This window comes from Nansenia antarctica, assembly GCF_963989245.1.
Source record: "Nansenia antarctica genome assembly, chromosome: 6".
In the NCBI taxonomy this organism is placed as follows: domain Eukaryota; kingdom Metazoa; phylum Chordata; class Actinopteri; order Argentiniformes; family Microstomatidae; genus Nansenia; species Nansenia antarctica.
In genome coordinates, this window is record NC_137676.1 from 59983014 (window position 1) to 59998931 (window position 15918).

The 15918-nt window shown below is 45.6% G+C and overlaps 3 protein-coding genes across 3 annotated transcripts in view; 2 read left to right on the plus strand and 1 right to left on the minus strand.

Annotated features, from left to right (window-relative positions):
• The window catches only part of LOC308160752 (kelch-like protein 10), a gene marked incomplete at both ends in the record, with an annotated part of 125048 nt that overhangs the window by 88204 nt on the left and 20926 nt on the right, over positions 1 to 15918 (minus strand). The window lies entirely within an intron of this gene.
• Positions 383 to 2217, plus strand: LOC308159642 (kelch-like protein 10; the record flags this gene model as incomplete). The annotated part of the gene is made up of 4 exons (XM_080533458.1): positions 383 to 802; positions 909 to 1502; positions 1615 to 1764; positions 1852 to 2217. The coding sequence occupies 4 exons, from the start codon at positions 383 to 385 to the stop codon at positions 2215 to 2217; spliced, it is 1530 nt and encodes a 509-aa protein (XP_080389584.1).
• On the plus strand, positions 8914 to 10742 carry LOC308159643 (kelch-like protein 10; the record flags this gene model as incomplete). Its single annotated transcript, XM_080533459.1, has 4 exons — positions 8914 to 9333; positions 9440 to 10027; positions 10140 to 10289; positions 10377 to 10742. 4 exons carry the CDS (start codon positions 8914 to 8916, stop codon positions 10740 to 10742), a joined length of 1524 nt encoding a protein of 507 aa, XP_080389585.1.

Sequence of the window (15918 nt, forward strand, 5' to 3'; positions counted from 1 at the left end):
TTGTGGGGATGTGGCCATGATGGATGGCAGGGATTCACTTGGCATGGATCCAAAGGATAATCAGAAGAAAATAGCCAGATCCTACAAGAGCTTACACATTGTTCTTTGTGGCAGCAATGATACATTCTATAAAAGATAGCATGCAACTATTGATTCATAATATTTGTGTACCCCTCTTTATATTGTCATATACTTGCAGAGGGTGTTTATTATATTGCTGTGCTGTATTGAAAAGAGTATTGAGAAAATCTGGTACAGTATATGGATGATTCCTGACCATCATATCCCTCCTCTCTAAACCCTGACCCACAGAGCTCTCTTCACAATTGTCTGGAACAACCTAGAAAAGCGGGTGTACAATATTCCTGGTGTGTCACCGGACATGATGCGTCTCATTATTGAGTATGCCTACACACGCTCTGTGCCTGTCACTGACGAGAATGTGGAGCAGCTTCTGGTGGCTGCAGATCAGTTCTCTGTCATGGGCATTGTGCAAGCCTGCTCTGACTACCTAGAGGCCCAGCTGTGCCCGGAGAACTGCATTGGCATCTGTACGTTTGCAGACTTCTACTCCTGCTATGAGCTGAGGCGCAGGTCCTCTCTCTTCATCCTGCATCACTTTAAGGAGATGGTGCGTAGCTCCGAGGAGTTCCTAGAACTCTCGCTGTGGCAGTTTCGTGACATCATTGAGAAGGACGACCTGAATGTGAAGCAGGAAGATGTAGTGTTTGAGGCCATCCTGTGCTGGATTGGCCATTCTCCTCAAGACCGCGAAGCCCAGATCTCGGTGCTGTTGCCTAAGGTGACTGAGAGTTGGACAACACACGTAACACGTAAATGTTTGATGCATTTCATAAAGGCTGCCGACTGCATTCTGTGTCCATATCTGTCTGTGTCTGTTTGCTTAGGTACGCATGGCCTTGATGACAGCAGACTACTTCATGAACAATGTGAAGAATAATCCACTGGTGAGAGCCAATGATGACTGCAAGCCCATCATCATCAACGCACTGAAGGCCATGTTCAGCTCTGACAGCAGCAACCCTCTGACCCGCCCTCGCCTGCCCTATGCCATCTTACTGGCCATCGGTGGTTGGTGTGGTGGCAGCCTCACCAATGGCATTGAGGCGTATGATGCACGGGCTGACCGATGGGTCAATGTGACTCGAGAGGAGGAGAGCGCACGGGCCTTTCACGGTGCTGCCTACCTCAATGGTTTTGTGTACTGCGTGGGAGGCTTTTACGACGTTGACTACTTCAGTAGTGTGCGCAAGTTCAACCCAGTCACACACACTTGGCACCAAGTGGCACCCATGCACTCACGGCGCTGCTGGGTCAGTGTGGCTGTGCTGGGTGGCTGCATCTACGCCATGGGCGGCTTTGATGGCTATGTGCGACTCAACACTGCTGAGCGCTATGAGCCTGAGACCAACCAGTGGACACTCATCTCACCCATGCATGAGCAGAGAAGTGATGCCAGTGCCACCACACTTTTTGGAAAGGTAAGTGGAATAGGTAAGACTAACTGTACCTGGAACACAACTTAATAACTATTGTACAATTAATCTATTAAAAAGCCAGGATGGATGAATTTACAAGTTGCCTTAACTCTAGGTATACATATGTGGTGGTAACAATCGGAATGAGCGGCTGTGTACAGCAGAGTGCTTCAACCCTGAGACCAACCAATGGACTCTGATCGCCCCCATGAGAAGCCGCCGCATTGGGTTGGGGGTCATCGCCTATGGGGAGCAGGTCTATGCGGTGAGACCTACATAAAAATACACAATAAATCTATGCTCAAGTTCTGATATTCTGTTATTGACCCACATTTCTCCTATCCTCTCTTAGGTGGGCGGCTTTGATGGAGCCAACTGTCTGCGACACGCAGAGTGCTACAATCCCCAGACCAACACCTGGCGCGCAGTTCCCACCATGTTGAACCCACGGAGCAACTTTGGCATCGAGGTGGTGGATGATCTTCTGTTTGTGGTGGGCGGCTTCACTGGCACAGGTACCTGCAATGTGGAGTGCTACGATGAGAAGACAGATGAGTGGCATGACGCCCATGACATGGGCATCTTCCGCAGTGGCGTTAGCTGCTGTGTGGTGCACGGACTACCCAATGTGCTCGAGTATGCTGCCCCGCGAGATACCCTGCAGAACCCCCGGGAGGAGCTCAAACTGTCCACCTCCAATAGCATCCTTACTGTCTGACACCATATCTACCCACCATTACCCCCCATCCCTACATGACCCGGTCCTGCCCACTGCAGTCCATCTGGGCAGAGACAGAAACCATCCAAATAAATCCTTCAAGTGCCCATGGAAATCACATAACATTTCTGTCTTTCTTATTGCTTCTATCAGGCCGGGTGGTACAATAATTTTTCTACAATGAACGTATAAGGGAGGCTTTAATTGAATGCTAGTTTGCAATCATGTCTTAACTTTGCTGGGCAAGCCCATGCCCATTAATGTCCATCAATACGTGTATATCTGACGTCTACATGTAAATACCCTCCAAACAAAAGACGAATGTTATCGTTTGCCTTGAAAGATGCATACACATATTGGGCTACACAACAATCATGTAGATTAGCTATCCATTTCAACCCCACATTCAAGACAGATCAGGCATCAAGGTTATATTTAAAAAGTTACTTTGTTGCCCCCTAGTGGGTATTGAATGCAATATGTCATCTGTACAGTTATGTGCTGCTGAACTATGAGTGCGGATAATGATATTGTCAATGGGACTCCATCTTGGAGGACAGTAACTATCCTGTTTATTTGTTTATATATTGTTAGATGTTGAAATGATTGTCAACCCTGTTGCAGATTACTGGACTGATCTGGCTAATCTGCCAGTGGTCGCTATTGCACCTACATCACAGAATTGACTTGGTGTGGTCAACTTCATTATCTGGCAGCGACTAGAGGCCTTTCTTTCCTGACATCTTACCATTTCAATCATGTCCTTTGAGCATTATTGCTTTATGCCCATAGTACGTCAAATCCAATTTGTATGAAAACAAAACAAGCATCTAAAAAGGTCCAGGGTCAGAGTTTCTGAACTCAAACCAAACCTAACTACCTCATCTGTATAAATTATTGATATGTATTTTGTGTGTTTCATAACAGCTGTGTTACTGTGTGTGTGTGTGCGTGCGTGCGTGCGTGCGTGTGTGTGTGTGTGTGTGCGTGTGTGTGTGTGTGTGTGTGTGTGTGTGTGTGTGTGTGTGTGCGCGCGTATGCATGTGTGTGCGTGTGTGTTTTGTGTGAAAAAGGGACAACATCATTGACAAAGTGATGGAGCGCTATTCTCACAGCAGGAGGAAGCAGGAGGACAATTTCAAAAAAGTTCAGGTGAAACATGAAAATAAACACACTCAAAAGCAGACCCTAAATCTAAAATGTCAAATACCACACATGATTAAAGTTCAAGGGGTCATATCCGTTTTACCTCTAAAAGAATGGGAAACAAAACCATGTTGAAGTGGAAGTGTGCTTCAAAGCAAAACTGACAATGGAAACATATTTACTTCTTTATGCTATTAGTGGAAGATGGGTCATGGTCATGTGTGATTACAACACAGTGGGTATTTCTCTCCTCAAGACTCCCTTAGTGTCCTGCCTCTGTCATCACAGTCTTGTTCTCTTTGGACTGCAAGAACTTCAATAAGATAAGTACAGCATCATGGCTCAAATACCCAATGTGACAAACTCTTATGAGCATACACTGCTGTCCTCTGGTGGTCAGAGTGGGATTGATGTAACCAGCAGGGCTCAAACTGGGGATCTCTCCGCTGGATGACCTAAGATTCTACCATTAGGACATCCATTTGGACTGGCAGGGCTACTCATCACGAGAGCTACACTGCCACTACACACTACACCATGCACACTACACACTACACCCTGCACACTGCACACAAGGGAGAGGGGACATCTGTACATCCAACAACTCAGGGAAAACACACCACTGTCCAACTGCATGTGTGTAGGCTTGATCTTAGTGGAACATCAAAACCTTTGAGTTTGAGTGTATGAAGCTTGATCTGTGTAACAATGCATCATGACATGTTGATCTATCATCTTTGAGCCTTTGGTGTTCAGTGTGATCTCCCTGAGACTAGTTTACACAGTAAATACAGTGTGCATTGAACTACAGTACATATACATTCCTATGTCTAACATTAATCTGGTTATGAATGAAGTATCTATAATCATCATCATCAATATCATCATCTTCATGGTAAATGCCCTCCAGAGACTCTTCTCTTACCCCATGGCTTCAACATCCCCAGAGAGACTAATTTTAGAGGCAGTGGTCCCCTCCTCTCTCTCCCCAGAGAGACTCATTTTAGAGCCAGGGGTCTCCTCCACTCTCTCCTCAAAGGACCTCTTGCTGTAAACCTGAACAATGAACACACGCAGCACATTAAAGGAGACCAAAGTTAAAAACTGTGAAGTGAGAAACTACAGCATAGGAAAGGGACATGAAAGTATGCTGATACTGTATATACAGTATCTCTCTCTCCTGAAGCTAACAAGGGATATTTACAATGTCTCTCTATAACCCTAAAAGTTAACTTTGATCACACAAGCCCATTTTTACATAAAAAAGACATACAGTAAACCAACTAATTGACCCTTCATAGAGGAGTGTATTCAACAGTATTCTGTCAGTCTTATAGCTCTGCTGATTGGTCAATAGTGACCTTTGTAAAGACTGTTGACTAGTCTAGACACAGTCATTATTATCTATTATTATCTAGGGCCTCATGTAGTTGAACCTACTAGATCACAGTCAGCTGGACAAAATCAGGTTGAGGCTTTCTTAACAGGCTGGTCACATACAGTTGGCTACTGTAGTATGTTAGGGCTACATCATTTTGTGAGATGATACAAAGGCACGCAAGTTTATTCAAATCATATTAAACAGTGAAAAACTATTAAAAACACCAACTTACGGTTATGATCTGTCTCCCACATCAGTGCTCAGCTCTCTGTCTTGCTCCTCACTGATACAGCTCTCCCCTGTATGACCTAGTCTGTCCACATTGTATCACCTCATTGTGTCTGTCTGTCTGTATGTATGTATGTATGTATGTATGTATGTATGTATGTATGTATATATGTATGTATGTATGTATGTATGTATGTATGTATGTATGTATGTATGTATGTATGTATGTATGTATGTATGTATGTATGTCTGAGACACATGACAGGCTGACAGCTATCACACTTAATGTGTCACCATGGGAGGGGTGGGGCAAGATATTTCTCATCCAATGAAATGATTGTGTGTGAAAACACAGGTGGTTCAAACACAGATACAACCCCCAAAAATAAATAAACTTTTGCCAGTCATAAATTCTCATTTCAACATTATTCTTTTTAATGACGTTTTTTTCTTCTCCAAGTATTTGGTCATTTAAACATTTAAAAGAATTGAGTATACATGATCGCAACAATAAAGAACTTATAGGGATAGGAGGATGGAACTAGAATACTTTACACATATCAGACCCTCTGGAGCTCTTCCTGGTTCACTGCTTCTCAGGAGGCTGTGTCTCTGGTCGTCGTGGTAACGTTGTGTGTCGTCACAGGGTGACCAGTTCTGGTCGCCGTGGTAACGCTGCGTTGACACCAGAGTCTCCCAGACGGACGGACGGGGGGGGGGGGGGGCGAGGTGTCTAAGGTCATGACACCTCGGAGACTTGGAACCTCAGAGTGAAAGGTAACCGAGGCTTCCCATTGGTGGATTCTGACACCCTCTGAGTCAGAAACTCGGGTATCATCTTTGTACAACGAGTTTCCAAATGAGACATTTCAAAGTGGTAATTCAGACACATGTCGTGAACGCACCACGAGTGTTCCTCCAACAGTCTGTGTCTCCTGGCAACAACTCTCTCCAGTTACAACATCCAGGAATTCTGGAAAAGGCAAAAAATAACAATCATTTCAGTCCCAAGCCAGGTACATCCTGGAGGGGGCAGGGTAGAGAGGATATTTTAGTTTTCTTGTTGTTGTTGTTGTTGTTGTTGTTTTTGCAGTAGAGTGTTCTAGAAGCAGTAAGAACAGTAAGTGGAAGTCATGCCAGTGTCACGAACAGTCCCATCATCCCTAGGGAGGGAAAGGGGGGGGGGGCTTCAGGGTTGCTCCCATCTCCTCCACCTCTATCAGTCCCTCCGTACATCCATCAGACGCCTGCGATGGAGGTCAGTTTGTCTGTCTGTGCGTCTGTGTGTCTGTCTGTCTGTCTCTCTAGGTCTGTCTGTCTGTCAGTCTGCCTGTTTGTCTGTCTGTCTGTCTCTCTGTGTGTGTGTGTGTGTGTCTGTCTGTCTGTCTGCCTGTGTGTCTGTCTCGCTACCTATATGTCTGCCTGTCAGTCTGTCTGTCTGTCTGTCTGCCTGACTCTGTCTGTCAGTCTGTCTGTCTGTCTCTCTCTGTCTGTCTGTATGCGTGTCTCTCTGTCAGTCTGTCTGTCAGTCTGTCTGTCTGTCTGTCTCTCTCTGTCCGTCTGTTTGTCTCTCTGCCTGTGTCTGCCTATCTGTCTGTCTGTCTGTCTGTCTGTCTGTCAGACGCTAGTGATGGAGGCCAGGGTCGGGGGCTTGGTCAGCTTGTCCTTCTGCGCGGAAGCAGGGGGTTGTGGGATAGCGCGGAAGTTGAAGGGCGGGCCGACGCTGGTCAGGTGACCGGGGATCATGTGACGGGGGCTCAGGACTGCAGAGTTCTGACGTCTGTTATTCTCCGTCATGATGCTGGAGGTGTTGGAGGCAAGGCTCTCACGAGTCCTGGAGGAGGGGGAGGGAGGAGGGTGAGAGGAGGGGAGGGGTGGGAGGGAGGAGGGTGAGAGGAGGGGAGGGAGGAGGGGAGGGGTGGGAGAAGGGGAGGGTGGGAGGAGAGGGTGGAGGAGAGGGGTGGGTGGAGGAGAGGGGTTGGTGGGAGAGGTAGGAGGGGAGGAGAGGGTTCAAACTGTTAACTTTTAAAAAGCAGTTAGTCTGCCTTTAAGAACAGGGTTTTTTGTAAATAACAATACGTGTACAATACACAATGTCAACTTATCTTCTCTTACCTAATGCAGACATTTTAATTTTTTCAGTAATGGTTAAGCACATCCATATCGGATGATGACATAATGGTTACCATATTTTCAGGGCTGACAGAAAGGGTAGAGGGGGGCAGGGGGGTAATATCAACACAGCTAATATCAAAAAAGAGACGACCATTTTTGACAAATGTAAATGTACTCTGTGGGACTGTAAATGTAAATGTACTCTGACATTATACTAACAGACACCATCAGTACACAGCCAGTGGAGGTTTTGCACAGGGTGTTAGTGATCCCTGTACTAATAAAGGCATAAGACATGTAGGAATACAACAAACAAGGTCACGCTCATCAACAAAAGGAATTTTCAGAAAAGTTAATGAACATGATTTATATCTAAGTGACCCAGAAAGAGTATCCTCCATTTCTGAGCCTGACTTGGCTCTTGGTGACTCCTCAAATGTTTCTAACTCTGTCACAGATGAACATGCTCCATATAGGCTTCCGGTTGAGACACGGACAAGATGGCAGCACAAAGAAGGCTCTCCCGTTCAATTACGTTCTTAAAGTCCCTCAAAACGCCCTAGCGCCCTCTATTGGCCAGCCGATATCTATCAATATCTACCGCCACTGGAAGCAGACATGTTGAGGCGGAGAACGGAGTAACACGTGTAAGTAAAATATATGTGTGTGGTTACTATCGGTAAATCTAGTATAGCTTTCTAAAATATTCAGTAAAGGAAATATCTTCCCCAACCAGATCCACCGAACCTTGAAAGACCTGTAGCCCCTGAAGTTACACGTCTGCTGCTATTTGCCGAAGGCAACGTCTCGGTGAGTTCTACTGAGATGCTACGGTGTTATTGAAACGTGTATGAAACGTGCTGTGCTGATAAAAAGAGACTATCAACTTAGTTATCAAGTTAGACTGACTGAAATGATGTGATAACGTCCTAAACGTTAGCATTATCAACCGTTAGCTTGTTAACATTAGCCGCGCTATTACCCGCTATTACCCTCTACCCTTAGTAATTGCAGGGTGATGACTGCCTTGTTATGATGATACCCACTGACAGATGGCAACACGACATATTTACAAACACGAAACTGATTAGCTACCGTATCTGACAAGACTGTCCTGTAGTTGTTCATGTGACTGTTGTTCTAGTGTTTTAGTTTGTCTTTCTATGTGTCTAAATAATGTGTCTAGCTAGAATCTGGCTAGCTAACATTAGTGTAAGACAGTCAAGGCTCAGAACATTTTGATCTTTGTGGTTTCTGGTCGGCCACTCCATTTAACGTATTGTAGTCTTTCATTGAAAAACAAGGACACTACACTTACCATAATTTGATAGAGGATGGAAGGAAAATTCTGTGACGTGGTGATTAAAGTCAATGGCATCGACTTCAACGCACACAAGAATATCCTTTGCGGCTGCAGTCCATATTTCCGGTGAGTGTCTTAACTTTGTGGGGATGTGGCCATGATGGATGGCAGGGATTCACTTGGCATGGATCCAAAGGATAATCAGAAGAAAATAGCCAGATCCTACAAGAGCTTACACATTGTTCTTTGTGGCAGCAATGATACATTCTATAAAAGATAGCATGCAACTATTGATTCATAATATTTGTGTACCCCTCTTTATATTGTCATATACTTGCAGAGGGTGTTTATTATATAGCTGTGCTGTATTGAAAAGAGTATTGAGAAAATCTGGTACAGTATATGGATGATTCCTGACCATCATATCCCTCCTCTCCAAACCCTGACCCACAGAGCTCTCTTCACAATTGTCTGGAACAACCTAGAAAAGCGGGTGTACAATATTCCTGGTGTGTCACCGGACATGATGCGTCTCATTATTGAGTATGCCTACACACGCTCTGTGCCTGTCACTGACGAGAATGTGGAGCAGCTTCTGGTGGCTGCAGATCAGTTCTCTGTCATGGGCATTGTGCAAGCCTGCTCTGACTACCTAGAGGCCCAGCTGTGCCCGGAGAACTGCATTGGCATCTGTACGTTTGCAGACTTCTACTCCTGCTATGAGCTGAGGCGCAGGTCCTCTCTCTTCATCCTGCATCACTTTAAGGAGATGGTGCGTAGCTCCAAGGAGTTCCTGGAACTCTCGCTGTGGCAGTTTCGTGACATCATTGAGAAGGACGACCTGAATGTGAAGCAGGAAGATGTAGTGTTTGAGGCCATCCTGTGCTGGATTGGCCATTCTCCTCAAGACCGCAAAGCCCAGATCTCGGTGCTGTTGCCTAAGGTGACTGAGAGTTGGACAACACACGTAACACGTAAATGTTTGATGCATTTCATAAAGGCTGCCGACTGCATTCTGTGTCCATATCTGTCTGTGTCTGTTTGCTTAGGTACGCATGGCCTTGATGACAGCAGACTACTTCATGAACAATGTGAAGAATAATCCACTGGTGAGAGCCAATGATGACTGCAAGCCCATCATCATCAACGCACTGAAGGCCATGTTCAGCTCTGACAGCAGCAACCCTCTGACCCGCCCTCGCCTGCCCTATGCCATCTTACTGGCCATCGGTGGTTGGTGTGGTGGCAGCCCCACCAATGGCATTGAGGCGTATGATGCACGGGCTGACCGATGGGTCAATGTGACTCAGGAGAGCGCACGGGCCTACCACGGTGCTGCCTACCTCAATGGTTTTGTGTACTGCGTGGGAGGCTTTGACGACGTTGACGACTTCAGTAGTGTGCGCAAGTTCAACCCAGTCACACACACTTGGCACCAAGTGGCACCCATGCACTCACAGCGCTGCTACGTCAGTGTGGCTGTGCTGGGTGGCTGCATCTACGCCATGGGCGGCTGTAATGGCTATGTGCAACTCAACACTGCTGAGCGCTATGAGCCTGAGACCGACCAGTGGACACTCATCTCACCCATGCATGAGCAGAGAAGTGATGCCAGTGCCACCACACTTTTTGGAAAGGTAAGTGGAATAGGTAAGACTAACTATACCTGGAACACAACTTGATAACTATTGTACAATGAATCTATTAAAAAGCCAGGATGGATGAATTTACAAGTTGCCTTAACTCTAGGTATACATATGTGGTGGTATGAATCGGAATGAGTGGCTGTGTACAGCAGAGTGCTTCAACCCTGAGACCAACCAATGGACTCTGATCGCCCCCATGAGAAGACGACGTTGTGGGTTGGGGGTCATCGCCTATGGGGAGCAGGTCTATGCGGTGAGACCTACATAAAAATACACAATAAATCTATGCTCAAGTTCTGATATTCTGTTATTGACGCACATTTCTCCTATCCTCTCTTAGGTGGGCGGCTTTGATGGAGCCAACCGTCTGCGACACGCAGAGTGCTACAATCCCCAGACCAACACCTGGCGCGCAGTTCCCACCATGTTGAACCCACGGAACAAATTTGGCATCGAGGTGGTGGATGATCTTCTGTTTGTGGTGGGCGGCTTCACTGGCACAGGTACCTGCAATGTGGAGTGCTACGATGAGAAGACAGATGAGTGGCATGACGCCCATGACATGGGCATCCTCCGCAGTGGCGTTAGCTGCTGTGTGGTGCACGGACTACCCAATGTGCTCGAGTATGCTGCCCCGCGAGATACCCTGCAGAACCCCCGGGAGGAGCTCAAACTGTCCACCTCCAATAGCATCCTTACTGTCTGACACCATATCTACCCCCCATCCCTACATGACCCGGTCCTGCCCACTGCAGTCCATCTGGGCAGAGACAGAAACCATCCAAATAAATCCTTCAAGTGCCCATGGAAATCACATAACATTTCTGTCTTTCTTATTGCTTCTATCAGGCCGGGTGGTACAATAATTTTTCTACAATGAACGTATAAGGGAGGCTTTAATTGAATGCTAGTTTGCAATCATGTCTTAACTTTGCTGGGCAAGCCCATGCCCATTAATGTCCATCAATACGTGTATATCTGACGTTTACATGTAAATACCCTCCAAACAAAAGACGAATGTTATCGTTTGCCTTGAAAGATGCATACACATATTGGGCTACACAACAATCATGTAGATTAGCTATCCATTTCAACCCCACATTCAAGACAGATCAGGCATCAAGGTTATATTTAAAAAGTTACTTTGTTGCCCCCTAGTGGGTATTGAATGCAATATGTCATCTGTACAGTTATGTGCTGCTGAACTATGAGTGCGGATAATGATATTGTCAATGGGACTCCATCTTGGAGGACAGTAACTATCCTGTTTATTTGTTTATATATTGTTAGATGTTGAAATGATTGTCAACCCTGTTGCAGATTACTGGACTGATCTGGCTAATCTGCCAGTGGTCGCTATTGCACCTACATCACAGAATTGACTTGGTGTGGTCAACTTCATTATCTGGCAGCGACTAGAGGCCTTTCTTTCCTGACATCTTACCATTTCAATCATGTCCTTTGAGCATTATTGCTTTATGCCCATAGTACGTCAAATCCAATTTGTATGAAAACAAAACAAGCATCTAAAAAGGTCCAGGGTCAGAGTTTCTGAACTCAAACCAAACCTAACTACCTCATCTGTATAAATTATTGATATGTATTTTGTGTGTTTCATAACAGCTGTGTTACTGTGTGTGTGTGTGTGTGTGTGTGCGCGTGCGTGCGTGTGTGTGTGTGTGTGTGTGTGTATGTGTGCGCGTATGCATGTGTGTGCGTGTGTGTTTTGTGTGGAAAAGGGACAACATCATTGACAAAGTGATGGAGCGCTATTCTCACAGCAGGAGGAAGCAGGAGGACAATTTCAAAAAGTTCACGTGAAACATGAAAATAAACACACTCAAAAGCAGACCCTAAATCTAAAATGTCAAATACCACACATGATTAAAGTTCAAGGGGTCATATCCGTTTTACCTCTAAAAGAATGGGAAACAAAACCATGTTGAAGTGGAAGTGTGCTTCAAAGCAAAACTGACAATGGAAACATATTGCACACAAGGGAGAGGGGACATGTGTACATCCAACAACTCAGGGAAAACACACCACTGTCCAACTGCATGTGTGTAGGCTTGATCTTAGTGGAACATCAAAACCTTTGAGTTTGAGTGTATGAAGCTTGATCTGTGTAACAATGCATCATGACATGTTGATCTATCATCTTTGAGCCTTTGGTGTTCAGTGTGATCTCCCTGAGACTAGTTTACACAGTAAATACAGTGTGCATTGAACTACAGTACATCTACATTCCTATGTCTAACATTAATCTGGTTATGAATGAAGTATCTATAATCATCATCATCAATATCATCATCTTCATGGTAAATGCCCTCCAGAGACTCTTCTCTTACCCCATGGCTTCAACATCCCCAGAGAGACTAATTTTAGAGGCAGTGGTCCCCTCCTCTCTCTCCCCAGAGAGACTCATTTTAGAGCCAGGGGTCTCCTCCACTCTCTCCTCAAAGGACCTCTTGCTGTAAACCTGAACAATGAACACACGCAGCACATTAAAGGAGACCAAAGTTAAAAACTGTGAAGTGAGAAACTACAGCATAGGAAAGGGACATGAAAGTATGCTGATACTGTATATACAGTATCTCTCTCTCCTGAAGCTAACAAGGGATATTTACAATGTCTCTCTATAACCCTAAAAGTTAACTTTGATCACACAAGCCCATTTTTACATAAAAAAGACATACAGTAAACCAACTAATTGACCCTTCATAGAGGAGTGTATTCAACAGTCTTCTGTCAGTCTTATAGCTCTGCTGATTGGTCAATAGTGACCTTTGTAAAGACTGCTGACTAGTCTAGACACAGTCATTATTATCTATTATTATCTAGGGCCTCATGTAGTTGAACCTACTAGATCACAGTCAGCTGGACAAAATCAGGTTGAGGCTTTCTTAACAGGCTGGTCACATACAGTTGGCTACTGTAGTATGTTAGGGCTACATCATTTTGTGAGATGATACAAAGGCATGCAAGTTTATTCAAATCATATTAAACAGTGAAAAACTATGTAAAACACCAACTTACGGTTATGATCTGTCTCCCACATCAGTGCTCAGCTCTCTGTCTTGCTCCTCACTGATACAGCTCTCCCCTGTATGAACTAGTCTGTCCACATTGTATCACCTCATTGTGTCTGTCTGTATGTATGTATGTATGTATGTATGTATGTATGTATGTATGTATGTATGTATGTCTGAGACACATGACAGGCTGACAGCTATCACACTTAATGTGTCACCATGGGAGGGGTGGGGCAAGATATTTCTCATCCAATGAAATGATTGTGTGTGAAAACACAGGTGGTTCAAACACAGATACAACCCCCAAAAATAAATAAACTTTTGCCAGTCATAAATTCTCATTTCAACATTATTCTTTTTAATGACGTTTTTTTCTTCTCCAAGTATTTGGTCATTTAAACATTTAAAAGAATTGAGTATACATGATCGCAACAATAAAGAACTTATAGGGATAGGAGGATGGAACTAGAATACTTTGCACATATCAGACCCTCTGGAGCTCTTCCTGGTTCACTGCTTCTCAGGAGGCTGTGTCTCTGGTCGTCGTGGTAACGTTGTGTGTCGTCACAGGGTGACCAGTTCTGGTCGCCGTGGTAACGCTGCGTTGACACCAGAGTCTCCCAGACGGGGGGGGGGGGGGGGGGGGGCGAGGTGTCTAAGGTCATGACACCTCGGAGACTTGGAACCTCAGAGTGAAAGGTAACCGAGGCTTCCCATTGGTGGATTCTGACACCCTCTGAGTCAGAAACTCGGGTATCATCTTTGTACAACGAGTTTCCAAATGAGACATTTCAAAGTGGTAATTCAGACACATGTCGTGAACGCACCACGAGTGTTCCTCCAACAGTCTGTGTCTCCTGGCAACAACTCTCTCCAGTTACAACATCCAGGAATTCTGGAAAAGGCAAAAAATAACAATCATTTCAGTCCCAAGCCAGGTACATCCTGGAGGGGGCAGGGTAGAGAGGATATTTTAGTTTTCTTGTTGTTGTTGTTGTTGTTGTTGTTTTTGCAGTAGAGTGTTCTAGAAGCAGTAAGAACAGTAAGTGGAAGTCATGCCAGTGTCACGAACAGTCCCATCATCCCTAGGGAGGGAAAGGGGGGGGGCTTCAGGGTTGCTCCCATCTCCTCCACCTCTATCAGTCCCTCCGTACATCCATCAGACGCCTGCGATGGAGGTCAGTTTCTCTGTCTGTGCGTCTGTGTGTCTGTCTGTCTGTCTCTCTAGGTCTGTCTGTCTGTCAGTCTGCCTGTTTGTCTGTCTGTCTGTCTCTGTGTGTGTGTGTGTGTGTCTGTCTGTCTGTCTGTCTGCCTGTGTGTCTGTCTCGCTACCTATATGTCTGCCTGTCAGTCTGTCTGTCTGCCTGACTCTGTCTGTCAGTCTGTCTGTCTCTCTCTGTCTGTCTGTATGCGTGTCTCTCTGTCAGTCTGTCTGTCTGTCTGTCTGTCTGTCTCTCTCTGTCCGTCTGTTTGTCTCTCTGCCTGTGTCTGCCTATCTGTCTGTCTGTCTGTCTGTCTGTCTGTCTGTCTGTCTGTCTGTCTGTCTGTCAGACGCTAGTGATGGAGGCCAGGGTCGGGGGCTTGGTCAGCTTGTCCTTCTGCGCGGAAGCAGGGGGTTGTGGGATAGCGCGGAAGTTGAAGGGCGGGCCGACGCTGGTCAGGTGACCGGGGATCATGTGACGGGGGCTCAGGACTGCAGAGTTCTGACGTCTGTTATTCTCCGTCATGATGCTGGAGGTGTTGGAGGCAAGGCTCTCACGAGTCCTGGAGGAGGGGGAGGGAGGAGGGTGAGAGGAGGGGAGGGGTGGGAGGGAGGAGGGTGAGAGGAGGGGAGGGAGGAGGGGAGGGGTGGGAGAAGGGGAGGGTGGGAGGAGAGGGTGGAGGAGAGGGGTGGGTGGAGGAGAGGGGTTGGTGGGAGAGGTAGGAGGGGAGGAGAGGGTTCAAACTGTTAACTTTTAAAAAGCAGTTAGTCTGCCTTTAAGAACAGTTTTTTTTTGTAAATAACAATACGTGTACAATACACAATGTCAACTTATCTTCTCTTACCTAATGCAGACATTTTAATTTTTTCAGTAATGGTTAAGCACATCCATATCGGATGATGACATAATGGTTACCATATTTTCAGGGCTGACAGAAAGGGTAGAGGGGGGCAGGGGGGTAATATCAACACAGCTAATATCAAAAAAGAGACGACCATTTTTGACAAATGTAAATGTACTCTGTGGGACTGTAAATGTAAATGTACTCTGACATTATACTAACAGACACCATCAGTACACAGCCAGTGGAGGTTTTGCACAGGGTGTTAGTGATCCCTGTACTAATAAAGGCATAAGACATGTAGGAATACAACAAACAAGGTCACGCTCATCAACAAAAGGAATTTTCAGAAAAGTTAATGAACATGATTTATATCTAAGTGACCCAGAAAGAGTATCCTCCATTTCTGAGCCTGACTTGGCTCTTGGTGACTCCTCAAATGTTTCTAACTCTGTCACAGATGAACATGCTCCATATAGGCTTCCGGTTGAGACACGGACAAGATGGCAGCATAAAGAAGGCTCTCCCGTTCAATTACGTTCTTAAAGTCCCTCAAAACGCCCTAGCGCCCTCTATTGGCCAGCCGATATCTATCAATATCTACCGCCACTGGAAGCAGACATGTTGAGGCAGAGAACGGAGTAACACGTGTAAGTAAAATATATGTGTGTGGTTACTATCGGTAAATCTAGTATAGCTTTCTAAAATATTCAGTAAAGGAAATATCTTCCCCAACCAGATCCACCGAACCTTGAAAGACCTGTAGCCCCTGAAGTTACACGTCTGCTGCTATTTGCCGAAGGCAAA